At 42.2% G+C, this 10,839-nt stretch overlaps 1 protein-coding gene across 1 annotated transcript; it reads right to left on the bottom strand.

The window, feature by feature from the left end:
• Nucleotides 1-2,566: 2,566 nt before the first annotated feature.
• syf2 (SYF2 pre-mRNA-splicing factor) lies at nt 2,567-9,027 on the bottom strand. Its single transcript, XM_060052093.1, has 7 exons — nt 8,897-9,027; nt 8,511-8,609; nt 8,174-8,299; nt 6,739-6,856; nt 5,935-6,025; nt 4,178-4,276; nt 2,567-3,031 (listed from the first exon to the last, which is right to left on the bottom strand). The coding sequence occupies exons 1-7, from the start codon at nt 8,912-8,914 to the stop codon at nt 2,866-2,868; spliced, it is 717 nt and encodes a 238-aa protein (XP_059908076.1). The 5' UTR covers nt 8,915-9,027; the 3' UTR covers nt 2,567-2,865.
• Between the last annotated feature and the right edge of the window lie 1,812 nt (nt 9,028-10,839).

Below are 10,839 nucleotides of genomic sequence, written 5' to 3'. Positions count from 1 at the left end.
ATGACACCTACTCATCTCACATCCTACTCCCCTTCCTGTCCTCTCGGTTCTTCTCCTCCAATCCTCTCCTGTCATCTCTTCTCTACTCCTTCTCCTCCTCATTCCTCTCGTCTCTGCTCTCCTCCTCTCCTTTCTCATCATCCTCTCATCTCTCCTCTTCTCCTCCTCTCTAATCTGACTGACCTCTAAGTATGTCTCCTCCTTTCCTCTCCTCTCTCATCTCCTTGATGCTTGCCTCCCCATTGATCCTAATTACTTTTTTAGAAACTTCATGAACAACGCTTCATACAACTTAATAAACAAAAACATTTACGAGTTATGTGTTCTCCTCTTGCATATAACTATATACAGTATATATATATATATAGCGTTGACTTGTTGGTTACCACTTCATGAACCCCGGGTTCCAGACCCTGTTTTGAAAGTATTAAATCATTTCCAAGCAGCTACTACGAGATGTCTTGGTGGCCCAGCAGAGAGCTGTTGGTTTTCCACTCTGGTGACCCTGGTTCGAGTCCCGGGGTGGTCTGTCTCCGTGCAAACTTGTTATTTTGACGTCATATGATTTATAATATCAAGTCAAACTTCAACTGTACACACTGTCTTTTTAGTGCGTCTCAAGGTTTTTTCTTGTAATCAGTTTTTCGTTATCACCATGGTTCATGTCTTATGGAACCTAATGTAATTTTGAAACTTAGTGATGTCATGTGAATTGTAATGTCATGTATAACCGCTGATAATTGTCCCTCTCTCAGTGGTGCAGTAGAGAGCACTGTTGGATAACACTCTGAAGACCAGGGTTCATTTCCTGCTGATGTTTTCATCCATTGAACCATAATGTGAGTTTTAAACGTAATCATATCATGGCTAATGTACTGTTATATTTAACCTCCAACCATATCACTTTCCCCGAAATCCGTGGGGGAGTGGAATCAGCTGTTGGCTAACGTTGTGGTTACCAGGGTTTAAGTCCTTCTGATTTCCTTTAATAAAAGCCCCTTATTTCTATATAATGTGAATTGTAAAGTCAAGTAAAACCTCAGACCAAATCCTAGTCTGCGTTGTGATGAATGATAAATTTGACATTAAATTCACACAATATTGATATCTTTAATATCCATAGTGACCAACCTTTGTGGTACTTGAACAGAAGGCCACAGAGCCGAACCAGAGAACTCGCTCCACTGAACCACAGAGCTGGAGAGCAGAAAATAGCTGTAAATATTGGTAATTATATTAACCCAATGAGTATGTTTAAAAAATAACCAACATAAGCAGGACTTGAACCAGGGTCTCCATTAGATTAAGCAGCATTTCTTACACCACAAGACACTTAGAACAGAAGGTCAGATTTAATGTTTGACATTAAAGGCCAACGACTTAGCACGTGAATTAACACATTTACAAAAAATAATTTAAAGTATTCAAATTCGTACATTTCCAACAAGTTATTTGTTGGAAAATGTTGAACAAAAAATGTTTTATTTTTTCATGAATTTTTGATATCTGGCTTTATAGTAATACATTCGAGATGAGTATAACATGTTATATTCATCGTTATACTGTATCGTTTTTTCAAATAATTAGATGAATATTAACATCTAATTATTTTAAAACGATACAGTATAAACGCTTGATCAGCAGAGGTATCTGGAGACATGTTGAACTAGAATGTGGTGGAGTTTGTAGTAAACAATTTGATTCGATCTTTATTTAATTGTATATATCTGTACATATTGCCCTTGAGCCTCACGCTCAATGCGTGACAGTTGACAGATCTGCAAAGATGATGAACTTCAAAAGACTAAAGACGTTAATACGTTAGCCTACAACGGTTTTCCATAAAATTAAAAAATAAGTTCTGTTAGGAGACAATATTTTATTAATGCCGAGGCATAAGTCCTTATTAACAGGTATAGCCATCATCCTCAGATAATTTAGATAATATATGAATATTAAGCATTCTTCCTGAAACGTATCTTTTATAACAACTGTTGACTCCTACTTCAAAGAGTATGTAAGGCCTGTGAAGCCATGCCCCATTATATCAGGAGGGAAAAAAGCATGTATCCCATACCATATGCCAGCGATAACGAACGCACACACATATTCAGAATCATTTTTCCCGACGATATATTTATCAGGCCATGTTGAATGGAAACCTTTTCCACAAAATACTTCCAAAAGCCCATAATCCCCACCACTAACCATATTCGTCTGAAACTGCCCAATTCCTTCTGACCAGTAGAGGGTGCTACGACACCGTATTTGAGGGACCAAGGGTTAAGGAACGGGAAAGCAAGGCAAGGCATATTTTCGGGTCACAAGCCCCTGGTGCTCATGTTCCAGCTTGGGGCATGATGGCTGCCATGCAGTCATAATGTACACATTCAAGTGCCTAGCCGTTGCGCTTTATCTGGGTACACTTAAGAGGATGTTCTGGAAAAGGTTGCTCATGGCCTCGAGGCGTGTACATTTAATTCATGCTTAAAACGATAACCACCTTTCGATATGGTTTGAGATCACATGAGGCTATCGCAGAGCATGAAGTTCCGTCCAGAGACCATTCCTTTTTTGTAAATGTTTATTTCAAAATGAAACGCAGACTGAGAAAATATCAGGTGTGGTCAAGCCTCAAATCAATGCTGGAAGGATAATTTCCATTGCACAAAAAATGACGACATAAGCCTGTAAAGTAAGAAACATCAAATGGCCTAACAATATTCTAAACAGAATTTTGTATTGCATATCATGCATGTTGATTCTATGTACACTGTACTGGTAACATCACCAAACAATGGGATGGTAAAAAGCCTCCGTATGAAAGGCGGAGGGCATTGGTTGAGGGGTCCATCAGGGAGACGCTTAGACGGCGGTTCCTCTCTCCAGGTTCTGCTTGATCTCGGCGGTGTATTTGCCGTAGAAGCGCTCCGCCTTCTTGTTGAACTTGGCGTTCCTCTCGTTGATGTAGTCGATGTCCGCGTCGTCGTTGTACGCCCTGCGCCGGCTGTACTTGGCCCGCTTCTCGATCCTGGGGGCGGCAAAGCACAGAGGCTTAAAGCTCCCATTATGGTTCCACGTGGCGGACGCAACGCGATGACCACGCGGACGCCTCGACGCAGCTGTGAACCCGTTTGGGTTCCGAGTCGGGTTTTAGTGAGCGGACCATCAGAGCCCTTGCTGCTTCGACGCAAGCTTACAACTTTTGGGAGGCAAACGTCAGGCCCTTTGTGGTGGACGCAAGGGGTCAGTAAACCCCCTTGCGTTGCGTTGACGTGGAACCATAATCCACCCTTTGGTCAGGTTGGAACACGGTGCCCATAATTCACAACAGACTGCGCTTTTCGATATGCCAACGGCAACAAAGAAAACCCTAAACATTGTCCCTCCCACTCTTTCTCTCTCGGCCCTCTTCTCCAAACTCACTCCTTCCTGTTAACACAGGAGCCCCAGTGTTGATTCGCTGTGGCTACAGAGTGGCATTGTGCGTCATACCCGGGAAGCCGTGTCTAATCCCCCACAGTGACTCTCACAGTCGCTTAACGGTCACCGTCTCATATTGAGAAAGTTGGACCCGTTAGTAAATGGATGAGAATCCATCTTCATAGAAGACCTCAATTTGTATCAGCCACTGTGTTATGTTTGGCGATAACAAACGCGAGTAGTCACTGGCAACACTGGAAGTCATAGCTCAAATCTCTGTGGGTAGTTAGACCGAAGACAAAACCCTCCTCTTCCTTATGCCAATTTAGATGTAAGAATTACCATCAGTGGCACTTGCACCATATCTTGCTTCGTAGGTAAATGCATCAGATGAGAAACCTGTCACATCAATCGACCTTGGGTTTGAGAAAGGCGCTATATAAATGTAACTTATTATTGTTCACCTTTTCGGGAAGAATATGAATCCCCACTGTGCGTCTCATAAAGCAGTGTAGTTGGAGGAACAGAGAGGAAAAACTAAAACCTATTTTCCCACCCCTGGCTCACTATGATAATCAACCATTTATCAGCTTCATCAAGATGACACTGATAGGCCTAAGAATACCAAGAGCTCACACAAACACACAGAAGAAGACAGACACACCCAAAGACACACACACTCTGGCGAGGGCTTCACAGGCCTTATCAAAGGACTCCATTAAGCAGATGATTGATTCAAATGAGGTTTCCTTACTGTTTTTCCACATCCTCCACCATGCGGTCGATGCCCTCTGAGGAAGGGACATGGGTGCCATGGATCAGGGTGTTGGATGTGGGGTGGAAGTCCTTACCGCTGGAAAGAGTCATTCAAGGAATTAGAGCCACGCACCCATCTCTAGGGTTGAGCACCGAAACTCGGTTCCAGTAGGGAACCGGTTCCGACGTAAACGGTTGTAACGAGATCGAATAAGAACGCACATTTCGGTTCCTCATAACGGTGCCTGGCGTTTTTTAACGCCCCCTGCCCCGCCCCCATGGTGTTGCGGCGTCAACTTGCGTTAGTGCTGGGCGCTATACCGGTTCAGACTGAATAACGGTGTGTATTTTCGTTAGGAAATGCTTTTGTTATATACCGCGGCCGCCATACCGGTGTATTTCGGAACGCAGCGCTCCGCGACACTGTTTCAGACGGGACCCTTTTCAATGTTGCGCTAAACACGCATGGTACGACTACGACTTTCTTTATAGGTCCATGACTGCGAGGCGTGGTATTTCAGGCCAACTGGTAATAGAGTGTGTCTGTGTCACGGCTTTCAAACATATAAACCATAAAGCCTATGGGCTCCTCGAGACTCGGGACGGACTTGTCAACGCGCTGCGGCATCGCTTACTTGATGTTGTTTTGATTGAAGATCGGCAGGTTGTAGTGGGTGAACTTGAATGAGCGCGCGCGCGCGTGCGTGCGTGCGTGCGTGCGTGCGTGTGTGTGTGTGTGTATGTTAATTAATATGACTTTGGCAATAATGTTGCGCCATGATGCGTGCCTGCCTGCTTTCAGCAAGTAATTAATATTATTATAATTATTACTCAGAACAAGTCGTGCATGTATGCAAGTGTGTGCAGTTTTTTTAAGTACCGGTTCGAGAACCGTTTTAGCACCGGAACCGTTTGAAAAGTACCGAGTAGGCACCGGTATCGGATAAAACCCAAATGATACCCAACCCTACCCATCTCTCTGTGAACGGCTTGATTACATTAGTCACAGTATTTTTGAGTTGTTAAATATTGTTCAGAGGAAATCCCTGCGGCTATGAAAAGATTTGCGTGCCAGATCAGTTTCATAAGGATGACATTTCAGGTTCTTTCCATACTAGGAACCCATTTAATTGCCGGGCAAGATTTTTCCCAATATACTTAATACAAGTCCAACAATCCGGCGATCAGGCGATCAATCCATTAACACTACAGTGCGCCTATAACTGCCAACCCTGGTTTCGGGTCTATCACTTGTTGCCATGGGGATGCTCAACTGATGATTCTCGTTTGATGACAATTTTAGAGAAAAATAATCAAACATCCCTGGGGACAAGAACAAGTCTGCCATTGCTTTAACTATGCCCCTTCCTGTAGGCACAATTGCCATTAACACTTAGAGATCAAGAGGGGACTCTGGGAGTGGAACTATGTCAGCGCGGGCCCAGGGGCAGGGCCCCGGCTGCTCAGCGCATAGTGGCCGCTTTGTGAACATGTGATGGGCAGGCGCAGTGACGATTATGCCAAACAAATACACAAAGGTCATTCTGCGCCGTCAAAGGTTGTATGGTAAAATTGCTAATAGATAACAGATATGACTGCGTAGATCATTTTTATGAGCATCTCCCGAGTAGGGAATGGCACGAATCTCCCAGCGCCGGGGGCCAGAGTGGCTGTCTTATGCCTACGTGGCTGGGGTGTCGCTGGCAGAGGAACATCCCTCTGGTGTTTCTGGGTTATCCCGCTGCCTTTACGCACCACTCCTCTCGCTGCCTCTCGTAGGACTCCATGTCGGGCTTGATCTGCTTGGTGAGTCTCTGGTACTGCCGCAGCTGAGCCTCAGCATAACCTGTGAGGGCAGGAGAACCACAGGACTCCATTAGAAGTCAAACCAACGGGATGGGCGTGTTGAGGGGGAGGCTTTGATTACGGGAACACAGGGCAAGGAGACAGGTTCAGAAAGAACCAAAGAGGCATGTCGAGTGAGAGATTATCCAATACTAGGACAAATGTTCATATATTAGGTAAATGTATGTAATGCAAACATCTTTCTTTTTGTTTGAGCAGTATTAACTGCGCTCCAAACCTCTGATGTTTGTTCATTTTTTGTGTAGATTCAGTAACCCACCTGAAGCAACGCGTATGCAGTATCACTTCCTTTCATCTCTGAAGTTATGCCCATTCCCCTCTGTGCTGCCTTAAGTCTTACCATGCCAAAGAATGCCAGAGGGGCTGTAAGTATTATTTTCATTACGAGGATGCCTGTCAGTGTCAGGTATGTGTAACGTTAAACTTTATTACTGTAAGACCAGGCTGGAATCTCCTCGTCTTTGATTTTAGAGCTTGGAACGAAACACTTAATTTCAACCGTAAAAAGCTAGAGAAGTTAGACATGGGTTGAATCAGATTTAACGTGATTAGCAGCAAATAGTGCACAAATGTATCCCAGTATCCATGCATTCAGCCCAGTCAGTTCGAGGACAACCACAACGCACTGAACCACCAACACAAGAGCGGCGGATCTCGTGTTTCCTATGGTCACTACGAGAGCTGGAGGCCCACCTGAGAAACCGGGGTCAGGGTTCTTCTTCTTTTTCTTCTTCTCCCAGCGCTCGGCATCGTCCGCACCTATCTCCAGCAGCTTCACCCGGTGGTAGTCCTCCCCCTTATCAGCACATTCCTGTCACACGCGTAGGAGAGGGGAAACTCTAGGAATCAAGCCACGAAAAGACATATTGCAGGCTCATAAATATTTTAGTGTGGGAGCCACATCAGGGATGCCTGTTTGGGAAAACAGTGAACGTTTTCTGTAGATTTTGCCACCCACTATTTTGAGCCTCTGTGTAGAAAGCAAAAGATATTGTTTACTGGAAGATTTTGGCTTGAATCAATAAACGTATACATTGTCAATACTAGAGGTAGGGCATTTGGAGTACAATACACTACAATTGCAAACTATAGCTTACCTTTTCATAAACTTACACCAAACGTATATAAACTCAAGCCAAACATCTTCCACATGATGAGACTCATGGAAACATATAGTTTATGGGTGAGTTGTATTCTGTGCTCTTCTTGCTACGAGATTTAGATCTGGTGGGCGTTTCAGGTGAAATTAAAGATGTGCTTCAAGAGGTAGGAGAGCATGTGAATGATTTGTTTCCCTGACATCTCTGCGAGTTGTGGAGAGGTATTTACCCTTTGGCCATAACCAAGATATTTTGATCAGCGTCCAAGCACATTGATGGCTATTCAGTAAATCCCTTTACTTGACCAAAGCAACTGTGGTTTGTTATGATACAATATTCTCATGTCAGATATGCAATCCGTTTTACAGGGTTTATGAGGTAAAGTACCCATAGTCTGATGGATTTCTACATCTCTCCACTACCACACTCCTTTTGTATGATCATTATAAATGTTTAATGGTATCGTTGTATGGTCTTTTGTACACTATATACCGGTGTACACATAGGCTCCCTGCTTAGGGCAGCACCCCACACTTTTAATTTCACAACAAATTAAAGAGGATGGCTGTCGGATATCAAGGGCTGGAAAGTGTCGGTGGGCTGGTCAATAATTCTATATGATCTATATGCAAAGACACATATGATGATGTGTCTTTGTATTGTGAAGACAAATTATGACATCAACTTATTCTAGTACTTTGAAACGTCTGTGAGAAAGGAAAAACTAGCTCTAGTCCGATAACATCCTTAACATTTCCATACATTTCAATGTAATGACCATCAAGTACAGAGTTACGAACGCAATTTTTGATTGATATTTAAATTATATTGCATAATTAAATAGATAAATGGTTTAACAGCATCCGATAACAAAATAGAAATTAGTACATTGTGAGAATTATGTATTTCCCATCTTTCTCCAAATTTGAAACCCTGGTTTGTACTGTAGCAACGAGGACATCACACAACCTAATTGGATTCAACAAAAGGTAATATACTTATTAGACTACAGCACAATGAATGAATACCTTTTTCTTTTTATCCTCTGCAAGCTCCCATTCTATCCGTGCTTTCTTCGCCTCCCAGTTGGCTGGTAGCTTCAGCCTCTTGTCCTCCTCCACAACCTCCTGGTGGTTAAGCTTCCTGGCCTCATTCTATCAAAGGAAACGTATTCACAGGTGACTGCAGTGCAGACAGGAAAATAAAGACAACAAGGGTGCATGTGCAATGTTGACAACGCGATGACACATAGTGTGTCACAAATGTCATATACTCACGATATTCTACATCATTTTGCGCTGGATTCTCATATATTTAAAATATATCATACTAATGTATTCGGTACAATTGAGAATCATAACAAACCCTTTTGAAATGTAGCTCCCGAAATTTCCGGAGTCTCGCTTCTCTCTTCTCCGACGCCAGACTGTCGCTTGTCTCCTCGTCTGCACCCGGAACACATTCCTACAATGGACGACTCTGTGTTAATTACCAAAGCATCAAATAAACTGTACAGTTGTGCAGTTCCCCAGGCTTGTGGCACCTCAAGAAGTAACGTTAGGCGCTACAGGTTAGCTTAGCATTACAGCACGCGATTGAAACCAAAAACATGCGCGACACACGACACAAAGGATTCTCAACAACCTTATGTCAGCTAACATTGTAGTTATATGCATATCCTTGGGACCTACTAAATGTAATAGTCAATAGTTACTTCGTCTGTCTCAATATTAGAGAAGTGAAGTACAAACCTCTGTGATGGCCGCCATTGTTTCTTAACAACTACACTAAAAGCCCGGAAGTTGATACATGTATACCGGAAAGTACGTATTATTCACAAACAATCCTTTCCGTCGACCATCCTATTCTTTGTTCAACCTGCATAGCGTGCTTATGCAATTACAAAAAAACAACATATACAGCCAATGATTTAAACCACAAACCAATTTACCATCTCAGAGTTTTCTATTTCACTGAATTGTGACATCTCTTCCATGCAAAATCTTCTCAACATCATGGCGAAAGTTAATGCCTGGCATCATGTTTTTCATTATAATGTCATTGTATAACTATTCTATTATAATTAAACCCGACCATTTCGTCTCCCTTTTGAATATTTTAATCACGGAAAGATAGGCCAGGTCATAAGTGGAAAGAGGTTCTATGCACACCGACAGATAGCTACATTGAATATGACTTGAGGTTTCAGAGTAAAAAGCATAAAAGGACATGCCTAAATTCATCAGCATGTCACAAAGACAATTTTTTTGATTGCCTTGTTCTCAGTTGCTATGTTTCCGCTGCAGTGATGCTCATACCAGATGATAATGTATTCTGTTTTGGACCGATTAAAAACAATATACATCATGTCACATTATGACCGAACATAACAGGGCCTTTCTGTGCCTGTGATGAGGAAATCTGATTAAAAGAAGAAAAACAATTCACAGCCATCGGAGAATGTTTGACGAGCCAAATGGATTTGCTCCTGTCTGATTGTGCTACACTAATAGAGCTTCCTTGCAGGATGTAATTAAATATAGTTTACAGTCATAGATTAAAGCTTCCTCTAGATCACAGGCAATGTTAATGGAGTGTTGCATTTTCACTGGAACCCAGATGGGAACACATCACAAAGGAACAGGCAGTGACATGCTCTTGCAAGATCCATGGACTATTCATAAAAATATATAAGACAAAACCTGTTGATACCCATGTAATAGTAAAAATAGTAAAACAAATATGACACTGGTTGAGTGCATATGGCAGGATCATTATAGCAATCCAATGCGTCTAATGCCAACTTAAAATCCTGCAGCACGAATAGCAGATCCATCTGTCAGTGCCTGTGTCTTTGTTTTTAATCGGAAGCGGTTAATCTCTTTGCATGTGTCAACATCACATCCTTTATTGACTAAAAGTATTCGCATGTGCTAACTGATAACATCTTCGCAGTATCATTCCCTTTAAACAAATACAATATAACCGGAATACTCAGATTATCAAGGTTTCTCATGCATCAGCATTATTTCAAGCCTACTCTATTTTTAATTTCCGCCTAATTCAATCTTTCATCATCCTTGATCATATTTTTCCTCCTCAGATAATAGAATAGTATAGGAAAAAGGATTCAAGAGATTACAGATACCTATAATTTGGAAATTGTAAAACAGTTTGTGACACTTGCATTTTTAAGTTAAAGTTTAGCCATGGCAAGAAACTTGGTTGAGAAAAGTTTGATTAAAAAATATATGTAGAATTGAAATAAATTTCTTGGCTACACACACCTCAATATGTGAGGGCTTGAAAGACTGCCATTGCTATTTAAGAGATATTGAGCGTTAAAGCAGCTAGACACTTGTGATACTTGCATGGGCCACCCAGGAACGCTGAACTGCCACGTCTTAGTATTAACCTTTCCAGCCAGGCAAATCAAGCATGAAATGGGGAAACATTATAGCTGCAGAAATTACACTATTGGGGCATATTTATAAATACAGCACAGTACCTCACAGTGCCACTAAAATGTCTCCCATCCATCAGACGTGGGACACAATATTGTTTCAGTTTGCTACCTGCCGTGATTTGGGACTGTTCTCTTTTTTCCAAAAATGTTAAAAAGGCATAAGGGTGTCAATGATATCTTGCTTTTAATAAAGCATTCCCACTAGATAGAGCTTTATGGGGCGGGCCC

The sequence above is a fragment of the Gadus macrocephalus genome, chromosome 5 (genome assembly GCF_031168955.1).
Source record: "Gadus macrocephalus chromosome 5, ASM3116895v1".
In the NCBI taxonomy this organism is placed as follows: domain Eukaryota; kingdom Metazoa; phylum Chordata; class Actinopteri; order Gadiformes; family Gadidae; genus Gadus; species Gadus macrocephalus.
The sequence above is the reverse complement of the archived record's forward strand: the minus strand, read 5'-3'. Positions and strand labels throughout refer to the sequence as shown.